This window comes from Amblyomma americanum, chromosome 2, assembly GCF_052857255.1.
Source record: "Amblyomma americanum isolate KBUSLIRL-KWMA chromosome 2, ASM5285725v1, whole genome shotgun sequence".
NCBI classification, from domain to species: domain Eukaryota; kingdom Metazoa; phylum Arthropoda; class Arachnida; order Ixodida; family Ixodidae; genus Amblyomma; species Amblyomma americanum.
Genome location: NC_135498.1, coordinates 26,516,969 through 26,542,499, shown reverse-complemented (window position 1 = coordinate 26,542,499; position 25,531 = coordinate 26,516,969). Strand labels below are relative to the sequence as shown.

At 45.0% G+C, this 25,531-nt stretch overlaps 2 protein-coding genes across 3 annotated transcripts in view; one reads left to right on the top strand and one right to left on the bottom strand.

Moving 5' to 3' along the window:
- Positions 1-7,071, top strand: part of LOC144120832 (uncharacterized) — a 63,257-nt gene extending 56,186 nt beyond the window's left edge. Inside the window, exons 17-18 of one of the 2 annotated variants that reach the window (XM_077653588.1) lie at positions 3,514-5,314; positions 5,369-7,071. In XM_077653588.1, the coding sequence (XP_077509714.1) occupies positions 3,514-3,661 (148 nt within the window). In that variant the 3' untranslated portion in view covers positions 3,662-5,314; positions 5,369-7,071. Of the gene's footprint in view, positions 1-2,604; positions 2,714-3,513; positions 5,315-5,368 lie in introns of those variants that run through there. The other variant, XM_077653589.1, reaches the window with a different exon arrangement.
- A 1,933-nt stretch (positions 7,072-9,004) lies between these two features.
- Positions 9,005-25,061, bottom strand: LOC144120835 (succinyl-CoA:acetate/propanoyl-CoA:succinate CoA transferase). Its single transcript, XM_077653592.1, has 7 exons — positions 24,580-25,061; positions 20,341-20,493; positions 17,361-17,600; positions 15,392-15,580; positions 14,004-14,219; positions 11,322-11,459; positions 9,005-10,116 (listed from the first exon to the last, which is right to left on the bottom strand). Exons 1-7 carry the CDS (start codon positions 24,752-24,754, stop codon positions 9,803-9,805), a joined length of 1,425 nt encoding a protein of 474 aa, XP_077509718.1. The 5' UTR covers positions 24,755-25,061; the 3' UTR covers positions 9,005-9,802.
- Positions 25,062-25,531: the final 470 nt, after the last annotated feature.

The window sequence follows — 25,531 nt, the reverse complement described above, 5'->3', positions numbered from 1 at the left end:
CCCGCGTAATGAACCCTCCCCCCAAACTGATGTCAACTTTTCTAGGAAAAAAGTGGGTCCATTACGCAAGTAAATACGGTAAATGTTCCTTAATTCAAGCCCTGTTAATTCGGAGGTACCGTCGGCGCGGCCCCAGCCAATGCCCATGAACGGCCATGACTTCAGACGAGCTACAAATTACATGCGAAAAACTTTTTTTTTTTTCCCCCCCTTTGCGAGTGTCGTCCACCTTTCCACCCATCTGTTGCCAACGGAACCACGTGGTCAGCCGGGATCATAACGCCAGCTTGCTTTTAACATGTTCCCTGCAAAAGGCGCTTGCTGCTATCCCGCGTTCCAATGATTGAGTGGCAGTAGACGGCGTCCGCCCCAATTGCCCATGGCACGATAAGGCGAACATAGTGAAAACGAGGGTTGCGCAACCAGACAGCGCTGGCACTCTGCCAAATTCGCTCCCCCCTATGATAGAGCTAAATTAAAAGGTCGCTGCCAAGAGATGCGTTAAAAAGCATTAATGACTGACACTTTTTTTTTCTTTCAAATTCTTAGGCAAATATCAGGGGTGGGTGGGTTCCTTATGCAACTGGGTTCATTACGCGAGCAAACACGGTACATATACCTTAATGCAAATGGTTCTTGTCAGTTTTTTCGAGGCCGTTCGATAATTCGAACTTTTTTCCCGGTCCCGTGAAGTTCGAATTAACGAGCTTTTACTGTAGTTCCCTATAGTTGTGGCTTTCGTGTGCTGCAACCGAGCTTTGCAATTTTAGCACGGTGGGCAAGCACCCGAATAGCTTTCCATTTGAGAGGGCCAGCGTGAACGTCTCCTTCGTCCCAAGGTTCACGCTGGCCCTCTCAAATGGAATCGCACCAACTAGCCCGGAAGAATGCCATTTTGCATTACCTTAATAGCTACATGGCTGGTAGTTTGCTTTCGAACACGGCAAGCATGCGGCGGGCAGGAAATCCGACATGGACGAAAAGTGTGTCCGACAGTGGTGCAACCACAAGGATGCATTGAGGAACGCAAGCTGCAAAAAGCACGTTTTCTCCGAGGCAAGCCATCCAAGCAAGTTTCTCAAACTGGAAGAAGAGCTGCTCTGCTATGTGAGCGAAGTGCGGAACAATGGCTACGCGTTGACAGCAGATAAGCTGCGCGACTTCTTGTGGACAGCATGAGCTTGGAGTCCGAAGACTCCGCGAGTGACATTTGAATGTAGAATAAATGCCACCAATTCCCTGAATGGTGTTTTTTTTTTTAATTTTTTTCACACATTATGTATATGGGCCGCACCTTGAAAATTGGCCCTCTAATCGGGAAAAAAAGTGCTGCCCTTGCACGCTTTTAGTACGGTAATTTCTGGGGTGCAGCCCATGTATGCAGTGTAAGAAAAGTTTTTTTTTTTTTAAGTGAAATCTGCTCACCAATCAGGGAATGAGTGGCGTCATTTTACACTCAATCGTTGTCACTCGCCGAGTCTTCCTAATCCAAACTGGTTCTACGCTCTGGTGCATATGTTCATCCCACAAAAGGCTCTCTTCAGTGCCATCCAAACGTTCGAGATCCCGGACACTTTGAATCTACAGCATACAATGCCACAGCTTGTCTCGAAAAGCGTGCTTTTTGCAGCTCCTGTTCCTCAATGTGTCCCTTCGATGGCACCATCGTTGAACACACTTCTCATCCACATCAAATTTCCTGCCTGCCGCAGGCTTGCCTTGTTCGAGAGCATACTTCACAACTCAATTTAAAGCCAGCCATGTAGCTGTTAAAGTGCTTGCATATTTCAACGCTTTGCGGCAGTTCGTGAAAAAAAAGAAAGCTAACTGCACACGAGAGCCACTATGGACGTGCAGTTGATAGCCACAACCTGGAGCTGGTTAAACTGATGCCGATATGGATAGCGAGAGTTGCCAAAAAAAGAAAAAAAGTTGATAACGATGATGACTCGCAGCCTCATGAGGCATCTGTTGGTGGCACCTGGAAGCTCCTGTGCGCATGCATTTCGAAGGCTATTCCCATATGGGTTATGGAAAGGTTGTTGTTGAATATTTTCTTTGGGAAAACAGTGCGGCCTGCACACAGGTGCGACCCTTGCATGTTTATACGGTATGCCTTATGTGCAGTGTTAACGGCACTTTGAGTGACCCGCGGGTGGTCAGGCGACCGTCATTCAGTCAGAGTAAGTGGTGCTGGTTTGACCGTCTTTCAGGCGGATGTGAAGCTGTGCTCATGTTTCGGGTATCTATTGACATTCGCCTCTTCCATAGGAAATGAATCAGAAAACCTAAAAAGCCTGATAGTGGGGCAGCTTGCAAGTGAGCCTGCTTGTTCATGTTATGACTGTGCAAATCCACATCGACATATGTTATTTGCTGATATGGCGCTTTACTCATTATTTCTCAATTTTTTCTTTAATATCAAGGTAGTGCACCGCCCTCTATCTGCTCCATTCTTCGTTCTTGTAGATTATCATTGAGGGTCTTGTGTCGTACTCACACACTGGATTCTCTAGCATAGCTTGTGATGGAACATTACTGGACAGAGGGCCAGGAGTTGAAGCTTCCAACATTCTCTATATTCCATGACGTGGTCACCTGCAGCACCTACCGTTACCCCCTGCAACGTGGAGGATCACACTAGAGTAAAGATGGCGGCTGACCGAAAGCTGCAGGACGCCACCATTTTGTTAAAGGCTAAGAAATGACACTGGTAAGCCAGCAAATTGAAATCCATTAGGCACTGAGTTCTTCTTCAATTTTGTTTTTTTTTTATTTGTCAAAGAGATTAGTATTCAGTGAAAAAGAAAATAAGAAATCATGCTTGTAGTCCATGGGAGTGCAACAAGTTTGGGGCTGCCTGCACCTGTTAGAAAATATATTGGACTCTGGTTAGCATAGGGACTCAAACCCAGCACCTCACGGATATGAGGCGGATGCTCTTCCCCTAGGCCATTGCTTCGCAGCAGAAAGCGCGACAACAATGGGAACTCAGTCCTGATTATGAAGCAAAACATAGCTCACTTTCAACACTGGGCTCTTGGAGGCGATGCGTGCACGTCAAAAGTGCCCAATGACTGCAGTTAAAGCCAGTCAGGCGCGAACACTGTGTCACGGCAACTGTGTCTGCACCAATGCTGCTGCCGCATGCTTCTCCAGGATTTATTTGTTTCAAAACACGCCATTTCTGTATTTGGGTCCTGCGGTGGCAGATATGATCACTCGGGACATAAAATATCATTTTCACTTTGCTGCACGTGCCACGGGGAATAAAATGTTGGAGGCTAAACTGTGGCACTATGGTAAGAGCATTTCCTTGGATCATTTAGCACATTGGTGACACGTCTCCATCTGCATTTCACATAAGGCACTGTTGTGCTTTGAGTCGCTGAGACAACTAGGACGGAAGCTTGGGAGGGGTTAGAGGAGGGAGGGGGTGTGCACTCGCTCTTGCCGCAGTGGTGTGTGTGCCAGTGATTTGTGGTGGTCTCGCCCCTCCCGGGGGGTTGTCAGGTGGCGCCCCACAGTCCCAAGGCAAGACTTGTCCAGTGACTGTAGTGCCACGGCTCGTCGCTGCAGCCAACAGCAGCAGCGGGAGCGGGAGCTGAAACTCAGGACTCTGGAGGAGGCTGCCCGCGGTGGCCGGCCGCCCATCAACTGAAGAGAAGAAGAGGCTGCCCTCATTCACACACCCCCCCAGTGTTCCTGCGACCTTTTCTTCCCCCTGCCAACAACCACCTTCCTTCTGGTGTTCTCCTGAGCCGAGGCCGTCACTGCTGTTGAGGCCAGTGCGTCATCGTTGTGTGATGACCCCACCCCGCCGCCTCTTCCTCCCCCCTCCCCAAGCTTCCTCGCCCGTTCCACACCCAAGGGGCGTGGCTCTCGGGTCCTTCCTCCCTTCTGGGTTCCTGAAAGGGGGCGAGACAACGCACTCTTCCTCATCAAAAAGCGAGTGATGGTGGCATGTGGTTCCATCTGCAGCTGCCGCTATGACAACGGCCCCCTTGCGATGGCATTTTCTCACCCCTTTTGTGTTCTCCCCCCTTCCCCTTCTCATGAGGACAAACGAGAGGTTGTGTTGTTTCAGCCTGATGCTGCGTTTTGAATCTTTTCCCTCTGGCAAGAACTTTTTTCTTTGGCAGAGAGCAAGTTGAGTCATTCCTCGAGAGCCGAGACAAAGGGTGGCGTGTTTATTCTCATCAGATTATTTTTACATATTATTATATATATATAGACACAAACACACATATACATGTTTCATTGATTGCTTTTTTTTTCCCTTGTCTTTATCTTGGCGTTGATGTGTTGTGTAGGTAAGGAAATGGTGTTTTTAGGTTTTATGCAATACCTTTTATTGACACCGTTTATTTTTTTAAACTCCACTCTTATGTGAATACAAAGCAGTTGGCACATTGCCTGCGTTCCCTGCGGCTGTTTGTGTTTTGTTTTACATTGACCTGCGTTGTAGTGGTTTTTAACTAGTCAAGACAACTTGCCTTCTTTCAAAGGGTGCGAGCGCCCGGCCCTGCACAGCAGGGTCTGTTCCTGCAGCAGACTTTTGTGTCACCACTTTATTTCAAAATGTTTTTATCCGTTCGCCTGAGCATTAGAGCCACAGGTTTTTACGTTTCTACACACACCCTTGTGTCCTCGCATCACCATGATCCCCCTTTTTTTTTTTTGTTCCCAATGCAGTTTCCTTGTCAGCCTTGTCGGGCTGTGAAAGGACCTTCGAGTGTGCAAAATGATATAGGTCTTTAAAATAGTTTATGAAGTTTTTCTTGGCTGTGTCTTTGTGCATATGTGCGTGTGCGCGTTTGGATGTGCTTGTTTTATATTTGTGCAGAAGCATTTTTCTGGTGCCATGTGTGTATTGTGAAAAATTGGTGGAGGATGATGGTCTAGTGGCTGCTGCTGTCTGGAAGGGCTGTCAAGTGGTGGGTTTATTTTAATGAGGTGGAGTGCATTGATGAGGCGTCATCATGTGAGGCACCTTTGGCTGTAGTATAATGCCATGCACATTTAGCACGTGAATGCTGATAGCGAGGTGGTGCTACACCACTTGACGATTTTTTATTTTTATTCTGACAACATATACATCATTGTGTGTGCTTTTGCCTCTTGAACTTAGCTAAATTAAGGGGGAAGTGGGGATCAGATTGTGAAAATTTGGAAAGAAGTCGGTTTTTGAAAAGTACGTTTTTTTTTTTTTGGAGTCTACAACACTCTTTCTGTGTTATACTGGATGATTTCACGCAAAAACAAAGTCTTAAGCACTCCAAATAAGTTTATTTGTTGGCATCTACGCACAGACGTGTGCTAGTCTTAAGCACTCCAAATAAGTTTATTTGTTGGCATCTACGCACAGACGTGTGCTAGTTTAGAACCAGGCTTGTTTTCTTGCAAGTTTGTTTTGAGCTTCATGGAAAGCATAGCACAGCAATGGGTGCATGGATATTTATCCCAGTCATTTTGTTGTAATTGCTGAAATGTGGTTTGCATAGAGACAGTCTCAGATTAACCATTTAGGCTCACACGTTTTTATTTTGCGAAGGCAAGTTAACCGCTGGTCCTTTTAAAAGGCCACTGACCACCCTCTAATCAAAAATATTTTCTACCTCTCTCGTAGCAAACATCGTCCCCTGAAGGCGCGGGCCCAATTTTTTTTTAAAAGACTCATTAATAGCCTAGTTACAGCCATCGCAGTCAAGCTACTTCGCCATGCTCCTCTCCTTCCATTCCGTCCCAGAGATTTTTCTCTCACGCCTCCTCGAGTAGGCTCCGCAAAGGAAATTCGCCCTTGGTCCTTCGATGTTAGCGGGAGGCGTAGTGTCTGGTGGAGTACATCACATGTTTATGTCATGGCCTCGCCTTGAAAAACGTTGTTTTCTTGCTTTTTGCTTCCCAGGATATCTCATGGAGGGGGGTGGCGGGGCCGCCTAACGCCCTAGTTTGCTCCTTGAGTCCCCTGGTGCGGTGTTTGGTCGCACCTTTTTTTTTTTTCCTTTGTCCTTCCTTGCCTCAGCCTCCTTCAGCCGCGGCTGTTCATTGCCTGAAGTGGCCTTTGATCGTGGACGTAGTCATCCGGAGTAAAATGTCTTCCGCACGCCACCACAGTCTTAGCCATTATGTTAGAAGGCCGATGAGTTGGAGCCATGCACGACTAAAGGCAGTGAAGGCAAAATCTTCTGGCCATCTGTGCCGGATCGTGATTCGACTCCAGACGCTGCATGCAGATCCAACAGCGAAACATCTTTGCATTTTCCCCACACACTGAACCATCGAGAGACGCGATCGGCTCGACCACCTCAACGTGTTAGCTAGCGCTTCTTTTTATATGTGTTTGTTTTTGTTAGTGACACCCCTATTTAGGGAGCCCCCTTTTCATGCATGTATGTTTTTTTTTAGACCTCCCCACCGTTTTGCGACCGGAGGGGTCGGAGGCGCTTTTGATCGAAACGCATGGCTTGTATGTGTGTGCGAAAATGGAAGGTGCTATGGAAAGCGTGCGTGCAACGAGCAGACGACGCAACGAACTGGCTACGCCCACCCTTTGCCCGTCAGTCAGAACGACGCACCGATGTAATGCCTTTCGCGAAGGTCTTCAAGATAACTTGAAGGCTCGGGAGCCAGCGTAGAGGATGAGGACGTTGGCATCTCGAAGGAAAGAGCGAATGAGCTTCGATTTGAACTTTTACTGGCGCGCATGGCTGTAGTATTTTGCAGAGGCTATCTTCAATGCCTCCTCTATGCACTGGGTTTATTTATCTAAAATGTCCGGAGCCCTGGTCAGTGGCCCTTTAAGGGTAATGGAGTGGATTCCAAGAGAAAGTAAGCGTAGCAGGGGGCGGCAGAAAGTTAGGTGGGCGGATGAGATTAAAAATTTTGCAGGCATAGGGTGAATGCGGCTGGCGAAGGACAGGGTTAATTGGAGAGACATGGGAGAGGCCTTTGCCCTGCAGTGGGCGTAGTCAGGCTGAGGGTGGTGATGATGACATTCTAAACACAAAGAGAAGGCGCATACTGTGTCCTCTAAAAAAAAAAGAACAGAGAAATTTATAAAAAAAAGAACTAAGGGAATCTTGATTTACACCACACTTCTTAGTAAATAGTAAAAGCACTTACAGACCCATGACCCATTTTGTTGTCACGCTATGCTTTCCACGAACAAGCAACGTGAACAACATATAAACATTTATAAAGCAAAACCTACTGAATATTTCATGGTGAAACTTTATATCTGACTGTTTGATGCTATTTCAAGCCAGTCTGCCAAATTTCATCGCTCTAAGTCGAAAAATAGAAAAGTTCGCATTCGATCCCCTGTTCCTCCCTTAAGCTGGCATTGAAATTCTATTGATGGGCATGGGCAGTTTTTTTTTTACAATTTTTTATCTGCTTCCTCTTGTAATTCTTGCTTACAGAAATAGGGATGAGTGGATTTTAAAAAGTGCTCCCACCTTGCAAGAGTTGTGTGAGACAGCCACATTGTGTAATATAAGCCGAGATAGTGCATCCTGTACATACTAGCCAATTTGCGAGGGGAAAAAGAAGTTGCAATTTTTCACTGTACCAGTGAGTGGTTGGTCTGTCAAGTCGCGCTTGGTTTCTTCCACCGTCTCAGAGTCACTTGTTAGCAAACAACCTCTCTGGTGTCTGCTGCAGTGTGCATGTTTTTTGTTGTCATGTAGTGCGCGCCGATGCATTTCGCGCGAATCACCAGGAATGCAATTGTATGCAATGTGGGTGTTCCCCCAACAAAAAAAAAAAACGAATGCACCTTTAATGACAGCTCCTTTGTGAAAAAAAGTGTTTACTAAAAAGTTAGTGAGAAAAAGACAGGCTACTCCACTACTGCTGTCACTACTACAACTGCTGCTACTACAGCTACAACTACTACAAGAACAATGCAAAAAAAAAAAATCATCAACCACCACAGTACAAGAGCAAATAGTGCCCTCTTGCAGGTCTCCCCAGCTTGGTGTTGGAGGAGCTCTTGGGGAGCAAACACAAAGATACGAAACTGCATCTGTACAGTGTCCCATCCCACACATTTCATTTTGTCCCGCCTCACCAAATGGGGGTTTCACAAAGCGAAAGTGGCACAGTCAGTTGCCGTTACATGCACGGAGTGACACTGCATGAATTGCCACGTTAGCAAAGGTTGGTGTGTAAATAAACACGTGCTCATTCAAGCATACACGGCTTTGAAATGTCGCCTTCCTGCATTCTATTGCTCGCGTCTCCCCTCACAGCCATCGTTCTAAGTCGCCCAATTGCCTCTGATGCTTTCATTGTTTGTGTATTTATTGCCGATCAATGTAAATACTACTGCGGCCAAGTCCCTGCCCCCCCCCCCCCTTCCCTTGTGTCTTATATCAGCAGGGCTGCCAAATCTCACTCAGTCGCACCAAATAAGACTCCTGTAGTACAAGCTGGGCACAGTCCCCTGCCCACCACTCCCGTCTTCTCTCTCATGCTTCCCTGGGGTGTGCCAGCAAAGCACCGGCAATGGCGGCTTCCAACCTGGTGGGACGGGTCAGCCGACAAGCGAGTTGTGTTCCTCAAGTCCGTTTCATTTCCTGTTTTTTAACACATTGCCGACAGGTGCCTTCTAAAAGAAATGCAGCATTGTTTTTTTACTTGTTTTGCCTCCTCGAAATGCTTTGTGTCGGCATGGAGAATGGCCGTGTGCAGCAGTTCCCCCCCATTTCTTTGCAAGTGCCTCCTGGGCCAAAGGACAAAAGAAATTGCAGCTGACAAGGAGGTCTTTCTCGTCTCATACTTAATGTTGCCCCGTCCCGCCTAGCGCAGTGGAATTGTTTCGAGGCCACCCCCCAGCCAGCGTTGTCCCAGCCTGCTCCCGTGGTGTACATTTTGTGATGCGCGAGGTGACTGTAATTTTATATCTATTTGGGCACCTGGAAGAGTTTGTGTAAACTTGTACCACACAGACAATAAATATCCATTACTTCTTCCCCTAACGAAAGAGAAGACCAGTGAGTCTGCTAAAATATTGCCATTTATTCTTCAACAAACATGTCCGCATAGCAGCGTTTTTCTTCAACTCATTATACAGATGTCACCTTAGAACTTGGCTCTCAAGTGAAAAATGGACATAGACTTTAGGGTTCCAAGCAATGTGTGTGGTACTCTGCAGCACCAACATGTGTAGTAGTCAAGGCCAGGGAATTATCCATGGCATTGTGTTTTAAGTACTGTTGAGCATTGCAAGGACAGTTTGTTGGAGGTACAGCTCAGGCAGCTTCAGAAACTGGTCAACTGTAGTCCTGATTAATGCTCCAGCTTTCTTGCCAGCTATACAATGAATATGTAATTAAATCCCGATGAAATGTATGCGAATCTCAATGCATAGGGACATCAAGAATCTGCAATATCCCATGTAGAGCTGATCAGAAGCTGTGAAATGCAACTCAACTTAGCCTGCTTTTCAATTGTAGATGCCAGTCTTAGGTAAACCTGCTAAAACTGCAGAGTACAAACCACTGCCCTTAACACCTAGTTTTTATGCGGTTTTGTTTGGGGGGGGTGCAAAGTGGGCCAAGTAAGCTGCCTGACCAAAATCATCGTGTTTCAGATTACTGAACACTGCTCTTGACTGTGCAGAGAGAGCCTGACTGGCGACAAAATAAGACTGCTTGGCAATGCAGGAGGCCTTCCTTGGGACCTGTCCCACAACAAATGCTGCCTTTTAGGTGCGAAATCAAATGAGTGAAGGTTGTACGTGAAATCTCCTGGAGAGAATGAAGTGCCGAGGGCCTCCTCTCACGAGGATGATGCTCTAAGGAGATGGCATGCACTTGAGCCGCTCGAAGGCTTCCTTCTCCAGCTGTTCCCTGTGATCGGGGTGCGCGATGTTGATGAGGGCATGGGCGCGTTGGCGGATGCTCTTGCCAAAGAGCGATGCAATGCCATACTCTGTGACTATGTAGTGGGCGTGGGCACGGGTTGTGACTACACCTGCACCCTGCTTGATGAAAGTACAGATCTTGCTCACACCCTTGGGGGACACAGATGGCATGGCCAGAATGGGCTTGCCCTTGCCATCTTGGCAAATGGCCGCTCCGCGAAGGAAATCAAGCTGCCCGCCGAAACCTGCAAGTTTCAACAAGTGCAACAAAATATCGGTGAATGTGCTTTAGCGTCGTCAAACATGTCCACCTTGTTTGATCACTATAGATTTCATTTCATAGAGCAGGCTCCAAGAGCCAAACGGGACAGCCCTAAAAAAAAAAATTCCTGAATAACATCGTACAAGTGAACAAAACAGTAAGCAGCTCAGGGGGTGTGGGGGGAGGGTAAATGAGTAGAAACGCATGCTGCTCTTTTGAGTTACAATTTTGTTTCCACTCAGTTTTACAAAACAACACATCAGCATGCATTAAAGGGACTTCTGCAATCCCCAGTATAAAAGTAGTCTAGGTTAGACTGCCTTTCAAAAATTTAGATGTGAGGGTTCACCAAAAAAAAAAAGACAGCTTTGTAAAGAGGAAATAATATTTAGTATCTGTGGTGATCTGCCATACTACTTTGAAAAGGAGACTTGTAAATTCACTAGTAGCACCTTTTAAGAGATTACACTTTGAGCACAATAAAATGAGATGCTTGATGACTTGGAGTGGTGTATCAAAATGGCAAAAAAAAAAGTTTATGGCTGATTTGCGTAGTTGGGCTAAATGTGAATTCGGTGCGCAAGAACTTCGATTTTCAGTTTGGTTCCAGTGTTTGGATCCATTACTCATGGATGGAAGTTGTTAGGGTATCGATAATGGGTTAATTGGAATTGGTCATCCCCTACATTCATAGATCTGTTTGAATCCTTGCACCATTCATGGTGCAGTGGGCAAGTGATGCGCCACTGTCCTGCCATCAGTGGGGCTTGTGGTGAAATTCAGGCTGCGCATCCTAGGCAACCTCACGACCACAGAGCATGCGTGCGCAGGCATCATGTCTGACATAGCGAATTTGGCCACCCTTGCATGAAATACTTGTGTTCATTCTTTCAACCCAGATTTTCTCGGATAGAAGCACATTTGCATGTCCAACAAATCGTAAAATAAATTCAGAGCCTAAATAATTGAAACTGCTAAAAAAAACCCCGAGGGGCTAAGTTTGAATTCCCCTTGAGCAGCCAGTGAGTAGTCGCAAAATTTACATCCAACAGCATCATATTTCAGCAAAGCCCTTCATCAATGAGTAACTGAACCATAGCAATGCATGCAGACCAATTTTTGCTGTTAATCCAACAGCTCGAAACAATAAAAAACATGACACATCAGCAACACTGTGGGGCTGATTACCTGAGTAAATCCTTGTGCCAATGGAATCGGACACAACCTGGCCGCAGATGTCAACTTCAATGCAAGAATTGATGGCCGTGACCTTTGGGTTCTGGCAGATAATCTGAGGGTTGTTGACGTAGGAAACGTCCAGCATCACTGCACACACACGCAAAAGAAGTAAACTGTGTTAGCCTCTCGCAGATCTGTTGGCATGTCATTGATCACATTTGCCTTTACAGAAAAGCAGCAATGGCAAAATGCTGGATGAAATGGCTACATTACTCCGTGGAGTTGCCAGTAGTGCAAATGCTGACAGGCTATTGTTTTGGCTAAAACTCCCCTAAAGCTTCCCACGTACCTCTAGTGTTTTAAAGTTCAGTTATCTCGGCGAGATAAGCGGACAAATGGGAAGTAAAAAAAAAATTTACAGTTTTACTATGCTGCGTGCAAGCATAAAGTTGTGATTTTGAAGATCTCGACCCCTTTTTAACGCTTCCCTTAATCCCTTCCTTCGTAGTATACGGTCCAGCAGTGTTGCATTGGGCAGACGCCCACTGTAACGCTGCTATTGCGCCTTTTCTTAGAGCTACTTCTGACCACTACACAGAGGTTCACAAGAGGCTTAATTTAAAAAGCTGTTGGCAGTGTCCTGCAACCATACGTTCCACCTAATGACAAAAAAATTGGCTAAGGTTCTACCCGGCTGAGCCCGGTAGACAAGTGAAAGCAGAGCTGGTGTAGTACTTATAGCGAAGAATGGTCAGGTGATTACTGGTCATCGGTCATGTGGTTGCTGGCCATTAGCTATGGCCACATTATACCGGCATATCACGGCTATGCACATCAAGACAGTCATTGGGGGAGTGTGTGCTTGGTTTCACCTAGGGCGAACTTCAAGGTCAAATGAGCAAAGCCAGGCAAAAAAACTTAAGTTGTACCTCGAGTAGTAGCGCTTTCGCTCTAAAAGACTGCATGATGCGCAACGCACAAGCTGCATGCACACAGTGGTCACTTGACCATGTGCATGGTCGCTGCTGGAAGGCGAGCCGAAATCCCCTATAGATGCCCTCCCAGGAACAGCTCCAGCTGTTTATGGGCCCATTGGTTTTGTCTGATTTATATGAAGAGAGCATGATTCTGAACAAGATAAAACAGTAATGCATAACAGAAATATGCCACACACAAGGCGCAATTTCATGCACTCGGGAACCAGCTCTGCAGCCCTTCTAATCGCTGACAGTGTGCTTCTGGTTACAAAAGAGACAAGTCTATGCTCTATTTCACATATGGCTCCCTGAATGGGAGGCTTTTATATGTTTCCTGCTGAAACATGCTGCTAGAGGCTACAATAAGAAATGAGGGTACTAAATTGTATTTCAAGATGGTACAGCGACAAAAGCTTGAAGCACTCCTTTTAGCATTTCGCACTGGCCTGTCATGGTTATAGACCATTTACAGATAGCAGTTCTCCCTGTGTACAACAGGTGATGCCACTAAGACTGCAGTCATTTCTGGCCTTCGAAACCGCTGTCATACCACCATTAACAGCATTGTTGTGCAGTGAACCATTGCTCCTCAGCTTGTGCATGGCCGTGAACTGCTTCTAGTACAACACTGCGACTTTAGTATGGATGTCAAAAGTACTTTTTGAAGTAACATACAGGGAAGTAAAGCTAATGTTCCTGTGGCCCATTGGCAGCAAAACTGATGACGCTGTAAATATGTGCTGCCCTTTGTGGCGCAGGCCACCATTTTTATGAGGGCTGTCTTGCAAGTTCATGCTGGTTTTTGCGAGCACTACAGAACACTCATGAGTCGTACTGAAAAAGAAACACAAAAATATGAAAAACCCCGAGTGCCAGCTTATTTCTGTACCGAAGTAGCTGCAACTGTGCCGCTGTGTTGTCGCAGCGTATTTATCTTGCTGCGACTATTAGTGCCAATATCTTCATAATGAAGGCAATATACCAAGTAGGCATGTCAATGCCTGTGACTGCTCCTTTTCGAAGGCACTACACGAGCCAATGCATCAAACAGCCAATGCTTTTAAGACTACACGTATTCATGCAGCTCTGGTGAAATCTCTTGTGATGGGATTTTGTACGTTTCATCTGCTTCCAGCTGATTACATCTGTGGGTCCTTCTGTGCAGTTACCCAGCCTTTGAGGAACATGCACAGTCTTCTTTTAGAAGCAGGAAATTTTAGCGAAACATAAAATAATATCTGAACAATGTCAGGCGATTACACGCACTTGCATGTCCAGTTGTAAATCTAGTAATGTGGTGGTCATTTTTAATACCTAAGTCAATGTATATGTGCTGGCAGCCAACAAAACCAGAAGGCCGGTGATGGCGGAAAGGTCATGTGACCGAATATGGTGACACCCGTGCTCCGCACTGTAAAGCATCTACACGATTGAGAAGTTCCATTCTAACCTAACTGCTCAGCACTCTATGAGTGCCTCTCTTCTGCAGCTTTTGGCTGCAGCAGCTCCATATTCTGGGCAATACTGTGTGCAACGAAGCACTAGGTTTGAATTCACTGAAAGGTAGTACCATTTGCAAGTTTGAAATACCGCAAGGACAGTGTATATTTAAATTAAAGCTAAAGCCTCAAAAACTGCCATCCAATCTTAGCTGACCTGGCTGCCTGAAATGAAGAGGCGATGTGCCCACATGAAACAACAGAGCCACACTAACCAAGCCCAGCATTGCAGTTCATGAAGTCAAAAAGCCTCTGGGTGCCAATGCAGAAGCTGCCCACAATTTTTCCCTTCTCGATGACTTTCTTGTTGTTGGTGATGCACCCTTCTTCCACGAGGTCAACTACACCATCACTGAACATCTCCGAATGGACACCCAGGTCCTTGTGGTTCTTGAGGCAGCTGAGCACAGCATCGGGAATCGAGCCAATCCCTGAAACAGCGTAACCAAACAAGTTTTCAGAAATAACCAAAGGCACAAAGTGACTGATTAGCAAAACAGAGCCAGACAAAAGCTTCCATGTGTTAGATGGAACTTCACCACAACCTTCTACAAGTCACTGTAGCCACATGGCCTGCCATAACTGTAGCGTTTTCGTACTGAATGCAACAATTGCTGAAGGTGCAGACGCTTGTAGAGCTTCTAAATTAACTGAATGATGCATCTATTTATTCTAACTTAGAATAGAATAGAACAGAGTTGACTTCCTTGAAGCAGAGAGGGCTAAAAAAAGTAGCAATTCATCTGCTTGATGTGTTTCGGGCCCCATTTAAAGAACAAACAGCAATTTTTTGTAGCAGGAAATACATATATGGTTGTAGAAAAGCAACATAAAAGTTTATCAACACCTTTCTGCTTGCATTTGGAAGGGTAATGTCATGTGATTTAAGCTATTTAAAATTATGCGAGCAGTCCTAACAAAACAAAAATTTCAACTAATATAACTGTATGCATGACATTTTGTTCATTGCATCAAGAACCCCAGCCTACGAAATAGTGGAACAAAATATGGTTAGGTTCAGCCCTTATCTCAATGTCACCCAAAGCAGCGCAGCACTTAATACAAGCACCATTAATTGCTGCACAAATTAAACTCGAGTGGAACATAAACCATGGTGTGTAATCACTGCTATATGCAATCATGTCCCAGCGCACCAGGCAACCCATTGACTGGCAAAAAAAAAAGGGTATTTGTCGCATAACTCGTACAGAAAAAAAAAGTACACCATGCCTACAAAGCAGTTAACGGTACATTGTTCAAGTGTTTCCCTGCAATGCACAGCTGCCTCGATTCACAACACAATCTTTTTTAGAGTACATCTTGGTTGATTTCAGCACTGCAACTTTGGGACAGCATAAAAAGCAGAGCATACAAGCGGATGCACCACTTATCAAAAAGCATATATTTTGGCCATTTTGGGAGATTTCACAGCAGTCTTCCCTTCCACATGCAGAACTGTCCTAATACAGCGGACTCTTATTAAGTCAAACTCTCTTAACACAAATGTATAGTTTATTCAAACTAGAATTCTGTAAAGATCAACATCTATTCGTGTTATCAAAAGTTGACTGAGTTATCAGAATAAAGCAGTCGCCATCCTTACCAAGCTGCAAAGTGGCACCATTTTCAACCAGATTGTCGGCAATGTTCCTGCCGATCTGCTTCTCAACTTCAGTCAGCACAGCTGGCTTGTGTTCCGGCAGCTTAGCATCATGCTTCACAAGGGCATCGAAATGCGAGATGTGTATGTTTCCATCACCCCAGGTGCGGGGCATGTGCTCATTAACCTGCCCTGCAAACACAACGGATGCACAATAAATGCACTTTCAACAAGGAAGTTTCAAAGCAATAAAAGTTGAAGCTTTTATTCAGGAAAAGAAAACACTGAACTTTCACTACAGGTAAACAATATACAAAAAGGAAAATAGCGGACGGTTTACGGTGGGCTCTTAAGGTCCTTATGTGCTAAAGGCATTTTACCTAAAGACCTTTACCTGGAAGGCATTCACCCTAAATAAAGGCCTTTAGGTAAATACCTGGGTGAAGGCTATGTTGCCCACAATCCAGTGGGCAGGTGGGCCACCTCCCAAAAAGTAGGCTTCAGGGACGTAGACATACGTACGTATGTATGTATGCATGCCCAAATCAGAAAATGCATCTAGTAGTGCTGCTGCACCAAAAATCTTTCGAACAATATATGCGACTGCAATCAGTGACATTGCACTAAACAGGTAATCAATATTGAAGCTTAAAATGTACAATACTTTCCACAGACATGTGCAGGTGTGAGTAAAAAAAGATAAGCAAAAGTGACCGATAACCCACCAATCTGGCCATTCCCATGTTTGCAACACGACAGGGGCTGACAGGGAAAAACCTTTGTAAAGTGCACCCCAGCGTTGGAGCGCTGGGTGAGCATGACCATTCTGAATACATGGCCTTTTTTTTTTTTTTTTGGCTTGATCGCCAGAAAAGGCGAGAAGGAAACAAGAACTTCGTGCAAAGTGGTAGCAGTCTATTCACATCGTCTTACACTGAAAAGTAGGAAAGGCTTGGCACTCTCATTGTAAGGGTGTTCTACACCTTGACACACGTTATCACACTGCTGCTCCAGTAATCAGTCAATTGTGGCAATCATTTTTTTTGCTCACACATGTACAGACATACACCCGAATATTAATAGAGGCATAATGGTTTAAAAAGGGCCCATTTACATAGGCATTATGAATCAGTTGAAGGAAACAGCTCTTGTCAGGCATTCACTTATTCATACAGCACTGTAGTGTCACTGTTTCAGAGAAGCTTCTCAATACTGCATCTCAAGTCCAGTCCAAGACTCTGCAAACAAATAACACACTAGCTTTGATCCATACTTAGGCTGAATTCCTTACAATGCACCAGCATCCATCACCACCCATTGGATGGTCTCTAGGCATCAAGAAACACCCTTACACTGGATCACATTAAACGTAAACTAAAGGATCACTTGAAAGTTCATGTTTTTGGTCCGTGCACAATGTTACTTTATAGCACACAGATCTCTTATTAATTCAAACTTCGAGTTTATTCAAATTGACAATTTGGTCTCGCCAACATCAAGTGCATTAAACCGACTCCCCTCAATTAAAGCTTCGCATAATACAACGAGTTATCAGCTCTAGATGGTTCATGAAATAACACAATGATGACACCATGCATGAGTGCCACCGCCACTGATCAAACTACCGCAGTAGCCTATGAATGGTTGGGCAGATTCGTGGCTGAATGGAAGTGTACTCTGCATCAGGGTCTGGGAGAGGGCCTCTGGTTTGAATTCAGTCGGCCAAGCTGACCTTCGCCAGAGGGTGGATACCAAGGTAGAGCAGCCGTGTCACCTAACCAGCAGCTTTGCACATGTCTCTACAGCCGTCTATCATTTGGCTGTGGAATGGGCCATGAGTATGGGATGACAACACGAAATCAGGGGACCTAGACTAATACAGCTAGCGCTGTAAAATATGGTACCCAGAACTCGTTGGTCGGCATGTATGACAGTCGACTATATTGGTAAATGTTCACAGCCACATGCTTACCAATGATATACTTGGCATGGGTGAGAGCTGCCCGTGCACAGTCAACGCTGGTGCCCAAACTGCAGTAGCCGTGAATATCTGGCGGCGTCACGTGCACCATGGCAACGTCGACAGGCAGGACACCACGGTGGAAGACCTGCGGGATCTCGCTCAGGAATATGGGGACAAAGTCTGCCCGACCAGCATTGATGGGTTCCCGGCAGTTGGCTCCAACAAAGAATGACATGCTGCGGAAAATTCCTGCAAAATATGCCAAGGTAATCAACGTTAATGTGTCTCAAAACCAAGGCAATAACTTGCCACAGCATGTTTGGAAGTCAAGTCAATAGCAATAAAAATTATCAGCATGTTTGTTTGATCACAGCTACAGCAAAGTGACGTGTCCTCGACTATTGCAATGCCTCAAGGAGCACAACGTCAAGTGGAGGCAATAGTTAACACATTCTCCAGCTGTTGAATAGAGCAATACAGTGGAATCAAACTAGACCAACTCGGAGGACCCTTGAAACAGTGCCATGCTGAAGCAACTTTCTTGCAAGAATCCACCTAATGCTATTTCTAGGGAGCTAGAGGTGGTTAAATACTGCTCTCCCCTCAACCTGTGACCTTCCTCCTCAAATCGTACTCGAGGTGGCTAGGGCTATGCCCTACCCAGTTAACACAGTGTCATGCAGTGCCGCAAATGTTATCTACTTCTGAGCAGGTAAAGGTCACTGCCTTACTATATATTTTTTCTATTTTTCCACACCTTGAGTTTGGCGCATGATAGGCCTTAGTCGCTTATGCGCCATTAAATTCAACTTAACTCAACTCTATTTTTCCACACAAGCTTTCTTTCCATCAGTCTTTGTCAATCACAAGCCTGCAACTCTAATAAAACCTTTTAGGGGTGGCTGCACGCATGTTTTCAATATGCCTTTGTTGAAAGGCACTTACTGATCTCTTTACCCTGTTTACTAATGCTACAGTTAGTTTTTCATTAAAGATCATTATTTATAGATTAATAATTATTCATAGATCATAGATTGGTATTCATAGACCATAGATGCATCAGTACACTGATCCATCTATAAAATATAGTGGCAGATGTATCTTACACTGCACTTTGAATTCAATGGGCCAAGACAGGCACAAAAAAGAAGACCGAGTGCATGAGCACCTTGCAGGCCTTTACGACTCCGACTGACGCAGGCCAGTTCGCCGCAACCTGGCGGACTCCCAAGACAGGAGGTTTGTTTTGATTTCCTTTTTTTTTATGCGTGCATCTTGGTCTCCTAAGGGCACAGCTGGCATCAGTCAAAGCTCCTGCCTGACTATATTTTTAGCACGACCACTTCGTTCCTCATTCCTAGTTTCTTCTATTGCATCTCTGCCACCATTCACTTCTATCGCCCTGCCAGGCATCGCTGCATTTTAGCACGTCATGTTGCAACTCCTGCCCCCAGGAACTTGCGTCAACCTCACTGCTGCCAAGACACAAACACGAGGGACTGGCGACAACACTAAGCGTTTTCGCGCTGTTGACCAACTCTGTCTAGTAATATGCCTCAGGAGAATGTGGCACGAATGCTTATCTAGCATTCTGGAGGCAAACTTCAAAAACACCTGTGTACCAAGATTTCAGTGCACCACTATGGCACAGTTTACAGCCTACAGTGTTGCACTGGCACATTAAAACCCATAAACTATTAACTTATTTATTTAGCACTCAAGATGTGTGCACCAAAATGCAGAGAATGAAAATAAGCAACTTCTCCTGGTAACTTTAATCGGAAGCCATGTACTTAAGAAAAAAATCATGGTTACCTTACAGTAACAGAGGGAAATGGCATAGAGGTTTAAATTCACTAAGTGTAAGGTGTGACAGGAATTCTACTTAGTTGCCATATTCTCCTTAATATGCTATGCTGAACATACTTGCATAAGTAATACCTTTCTTTTCACAATTTATTCCTGCCACTCTCTGAAGAGATGCTAATGAAAAAGTATGCTAGCAAATGTTAAAAAGAAAAAACCCATGAGACAAACAGGGTGCTAGCGGGATATAACCATGGGATGACGGCAACGGGGCTTTCTAAACACTCCTGCACATAGGCTTTTAACATACCTTCCATACCAATCAGATGTTTACATGTGGCTTTAACCACATGTAAACATCAGGTTGTATAGTTTAAATTTCAAAACTACTCAAGTCAAAATAAAGATCACTTGACTCTGGACCATTTTGCTCTTGAAAAAGGCTGATTTTGCCCTAACTTTTTTTTTAAAGCCGTCATGCTTTTCAATAAAAAATGTAATCTACCTTAATTGCCTTATTTCAAACAGCATACCAGTAAAAGATGGTTATTTATGCCGCAGTTTCACCAGACATATGTGCACGGCACTTGGAAGTTTCTGGTAGCTCCATGAACAGTGCAGAAGTCACTTTCCATCCAGAAAACATCCTTGCCACTTTAAGAACTCATTCAGCACTCATTATCAAAAGACATGTTAAAATAGGGGTAAAATGCTTTACTTCTTATGAATCATAGGTTGCTTACCAACAAAAGTTCAGTTCATAATAATCGCTCGTGACCCACTGGTACTGTATCACTACTTGGAAACAATTTTTTTCTGTTTTCCTTTTTACTGAGAAGTGCCGCTTTAAAGGCCCAAAAAATAAACCGCTCTGATTAAAGAAGAAATGGAGACCAAAACATAATTGCCAATTTGCACTTAAAAATCGCGAGACCAACTAATGTTCAAGTTTTAGAGTCAGCACAAGCAAGCTTGTCGCAAGCCAGCACAAATTCCTGGTAGAACTGCGAAACTGGGCGTGCTGAAATGTAACTAAGTTTCTGTCCGGCTCTGCAACTTCAAGCGAGAACAGCATGATTAGCACAAATGCACTGGCCGCTCCTGACTGTCCTCTCGACTGACTGGCCACACATTACCATTGTGCTGGCCGACCACACATTGCATAGTCAAGGCTCTCACGTACCTTGACAGTCTGGGTGGTTGTACTCGGCAGCGCCTTCAGTGTGGATGTGGCAGACAGTGACATTCTTGAGGCCAGCCTTCTTTCCATGCTCCACCATGGCTGGAATAAGACCTCTTGGAGTGGCTGCCGCTCCATGGATGAACACCGTGTCACCTGCAGCCAGTGAGAGAGCACAGAGATTACCGAATACTTAAATTTAAAAGCCAATCTCTCTTTCTCTTGAGGACAGGTATTCTTAATTCAGTGTTGGCATGTGCACACAATTAATGGTAAGCACAGAAAACCTATCCCTACTGCAATTTCTGCCTCTGCAAGCAGAATAAGTTGATACAAGATATACACAATGCAACAGAAAGGCATTCTGAGTAATGCTAGCCCATGTAGCCTGCCAACTTCCACTATTGTAGAGCTATTTAGTATGTTAAGAAGACACCACGAAGAGCAACCCCGCTTCATGCTCGCTGAAGAATATTAGAACTGCACGACAGGACAACCAAAACGTCACAATTAGGAAAGGTCATTGAAGTTCGAAATAAACAAATCAGCAGAAATAATTTAATCCAAAGAAACTCCACAGGAGCTGGACAAGTCCCTTCACCAAAAACGTGAACAATATGCTTTTAAAAGGAACTTTTTCCAATTATGTCTTGTGTCCACAGAAGCTAAGCAATCAAGCATGACCGACCGAGTGCTGTCCCAGCTTAAAGGAGGGTGTCAGTTGATCACATTACTGACAGCTTGCATTGAAGGAAGCCTCCGCACTACAGCAGCGCTAAGGCCTTGGCTCTGTACCAAGTCGTAGCACTTGGGACAGACAATACTGTTCCACAGTTACTGCAGTCATGTCTTTCTAATGCAAAAGATAGAAAAGCACTTTGCTCATGAAGATAGAAAAGCAATAATGCGTATAAAGGTCACTTCTCGCACTATCCTTCCGCGTCCTAGAGAAGCCTCCCGGCATTATGCTGTACAGATAGAAGATATCTCTAACAACACACAAAGAGGTCTCCATTGTTCTTCGCTTTCCCAGAGGAAACCCGGCCATGAGGACGCACAACAGTGAAATTCTCTAGTTTCAAAAGAGCCTCCCAAGCATTTTGGAAGGGCATGTTACATACTATAACGCCACAGTGCAACACACCTGATGCACAGTGTGCATGCGCAGCCTTTCATCACTGTAACCTGCACAATAACCATCTTGGGCTGTCGTGACCCGAGTCCACACGAAAGTGCCAAACTAAGCTGACAGCATAGCAAAGTAGACAGTCACTACTGAAAAAAAAAAAAAACATGAAATGCTGAAAAGAAAACCTGTAATGCCCATGTTGTGTGCATGCGAGCCAATGTATACATACATAAATACATAAAGGCAAAGCACCAGATGTTCAAAAAAGGCTGCATTTCAGGTCACAGCTGCTCGACAATCTGCCACTTTGCTGCGGACTTTGTGAGAAGCATGGCTGCTACACGTGTGCTCCTCAGCCATACATTCACATCACAGCAAAATGAAATTGTTATGTAGAGTGTGTTCTACTCTGGAGCCATTTTTTTTTCATCAGTGACATCCAAAACTGATTAATTTGTAAGCTCTCTTGTTAGGAGTTTTTGTTGAAGAGGACTAGAGAGATTAATTCACTGTCTCTGGTGCCGTCTACAGAGCCATAGAAACGGCTGTTCATCTGGACGACATGAAAAACAGGAGAAAAAAATAACACGCAACAGTGCCAATTTAGTCAGTTTGTGTCATGTTAAATGGTTGCATTTTCGGATGACAAATGCTTCCCAAAAACTCCCTTCACCTTCACCTTCACTAAACACAGCTGCATGAAAGTTTTTTTTTCTTCAAATTTTATTCAAATTAAAACAACACTAACTTGCCCCCACCCCAAGTTTAGTCACTGTGGATGTGAAGATGTACATTTTAAAAATTAAGCTTCAACTCAGTTTAAAAACTAATGTATCCTGAGAATTAAGTTAACACATTCATATGAAGTCCACAATACAGTGTTTCATTATTCAAAGGTAGCTGTATACTATGAAAAATGTATTGCGGACATCAAGTTCAACATGCTTCAACATTGTTACATTCTTTTCCTCTCTCCCTGTAACACTGCTAGCATCCTCTCTTAAATCCTGACCTTCTACGATTACTTTATTTGAGTGCAGTAAATGCGATGTCTGCATATTTTTTTTTTTCAATAAGTTTTTCAGCCTTGCATCACTTGTTGCATACCTTTAGCCCGCAGGAAAGCCTCATTTAAGCTATTTTTCCCAGCATTGCACATGACCTCCAGAACTGGATAGATATTGCATTAAAAAAAAAAGTAATTCTGCACCTTTGCATGTTATACTTGTCAGCAATGATGGCGTTTCATACACAGTTACCGCTAACCATTTCAGCACGAGGTCAGCTTATTTTTTGTTTAAACATAATGAACGTCTCACAGTACACGGAGTGCTTGAGTGAATGACCCAGGTGAGTGCAAAAAGCTGAAGGTGACACAGTCACAAGTAGCACTGAAGTACAGGGAGATATCTTTCGAGAGGCTTACATTCATAGAGAAGTGGCCTTTGCTGTCCTTTTGCTCTCAAAGAGAGCGAGCTCCTGTTTGCATGCCAACACAAAAAAGATAGTCCCACAAGCAGCCATGTGACCAAAACAAGTCCCGGAGGCATGCTAGCAGCCTTATCAGCAGAAGCTTCAAGGCTCTCACCATATCAGCACAGCAGAGGAAATCTTACTCCTTCTTTCCAGGCCCACCGTACATAGTTCAGGATAAGAGTAGTCATTCCATCTGTATGGCAACGGCTGACTACAAAAAACAGTTGTGTCCCATGCAAAAAAGACTGCGCCCCATGTTGCTTTGCTATTTTACAAGCACTGAACAATGAAACGCTATTTACACTTGGCTGCATTTACACCGACAAAAAAGCCAACCTGACCTAGAAATATTTTGGCTTCTGCAATACAAAAAAAAAACGGCACGGAAGACCATAAGACAATGCCACTAGGCGTAAAAAATGCTGCTGGTCAATTAACCAAAGAGTTACAATTACACCAGCACAATTCAGTAAAAGGTTCGCAAAAATCCTTCCTCCCAAGTGCTGCCAGCAAGCTCCAAAGCAGTGCTGGTGCCGCTTTGGTACCACGCTGCTATGTTGCGATTTTTGTCGACCTGTTTTCAAATGATAAGAACTGGTCTGACGGGATGCGGAACACAACTGCTGCAACAAATGGCATTTCTCAGGAACTGAGACAGACGCTGCCGCAAATGCAACTCGAGAACCTCGCTGCACTGATGAATAATGCAGCCAAAGGGCTCACCAATCGGGTCTTTCTATGTTTCTTGTTCCTTCCTCCCACTTCCTTTTACTCGCTAGCTCTCTTTTTGTGTGTGTGCGCGCTAGCTGAAGCGTGCCGCACGCGCCCTTAACGAGCACGAGGTCAATGCGCAGTCGTGTTACAAAGGCTGCCTTTTTTTTTTTTTTCACCCAATTAAGTTAGTCAGCGTTCCCCCTGTGGGAGCCGCAGTTCAAGCGCGAATGACCTTTACGCGGAAAATGCAATGCGCACGATCGACGCCTGTGCACCTACGTCTTCGTTGTTTACGAGTCGAATCCCTTCAAATGGAAACTCGTGGCACTCACGCCTCCAAGGTCATACACGAAGAATACAGATACACGCCCAAACCGGCTTCGTTTCGTAGGGAAACACTGCTGCAGCGTTGCAGGTTCGCCATGAAAATTTTGTCGTTCAGATTTACGAAGAACTAGCTAGAGCTAACATTAACACACTCAAACGGGTTTTACGGCGTTGATCGATGTAATTAAGATGCAGCCAACGTGCGCAACGCGTAAATGATGTTGTGGGCTGTTTTTTTTTTTTTTTTCAGGCCGCAATATTAAACTAGCGCCACCTAAAAATTTCGAATCATACATTTTCCATTTCTGCCAGGCTACTAGCAGACGATATCTCTACAGATAACGAAGCCGTGAAGAGAACAATGCCAGTGATTTGTACTTGGTCTCGCAGGCGCCATCAAGGAGCGATAGGTGCCCTATGAAATCTAGAACTTCGCTCGAGAACACCCGTAAGGCCCGTTGCGTAAGGCGCTCTAAAAAAGGAGCCAGTGCTCGAAAAGGAAGGCGCGGAGTGAAAAAGGCGTGCCCACAATTCACGAAGACAGTTTTCCGGTGTCGTTCATTTTAGGCAACTGCGACTCACTCCCCATATCTTACCGGATTTGATCGCGCTGACCGCTTCCTCCGCTTTCACCCACTTCGGCTCGCGCTTCAGCGGCTGAAAAGGTTCGTTGCAATACGAGTAGTAGCCCCGGCGGTGAGCATTTTTCGCCGCCAGGCTCGATCGGGCGACCCGCTGGCAAAGGGAGACTGCTCTGGACTTGAACGACATCGCTACAACTGAGTGAGCACGGAAGCGCGCAGCCTGTCAGACGCGGCACGGCACACACTACGCGGACGCGGAGTTGTCTTTGCGATCTGTCCGGTCGTTATCACAGAGTCGGCGCGTCGGCAGCCTCGACGGCGTAGGAATGCTGGACTCCTGCCTGTTGAAGGAGAAATAGCAGAAACACCTGCGATCACCGTCGACCGTCCTTACTCGCTCGGGAACTCTCGCTCGGGAACTGACGTCTGCTTGTCGCTTAATTTTGCAGCCCCGCGTCACTTCCGTACTCTTCCTTCGCGCTAATGATGGCGCTAGTAAAAAGTAGAAACACAAGCTAAATTACAGTGTATTAATTTTACACAAAACATAAATTGTATTTTATGTCGCGCGCAAAGCATATATATTGCACGCAACAGAATATGCTATTAAGTACAACACAAATTACCATTAAAATTTAATTTAATACTAGCGCTCTCTAACAATTGACCTCGGCTCAATCATTTGTTAAAGAATTTGTCAACGACTTTGCAGAGTTTGTCTGCTCTTTCATTTTTCGCGAAGAACAATCAGTGGCCGAAGAAGCTTCATGGTGTCGCTTTGCACCAAGCTGAGGTTTCTTTTTCGAACAGAAAGGATTCGACTCCTGTGGTTTGTACTTTTCTGGTGCAGACGCACCCGCGTATATACGCTTTCTAACAACTAGAACCGTTTTCATTCGGTAGTAGACCCAACGGTAGGCTGACAACTGAGGCGTTTAAATGCTTCTTATTCCACATATCTCAG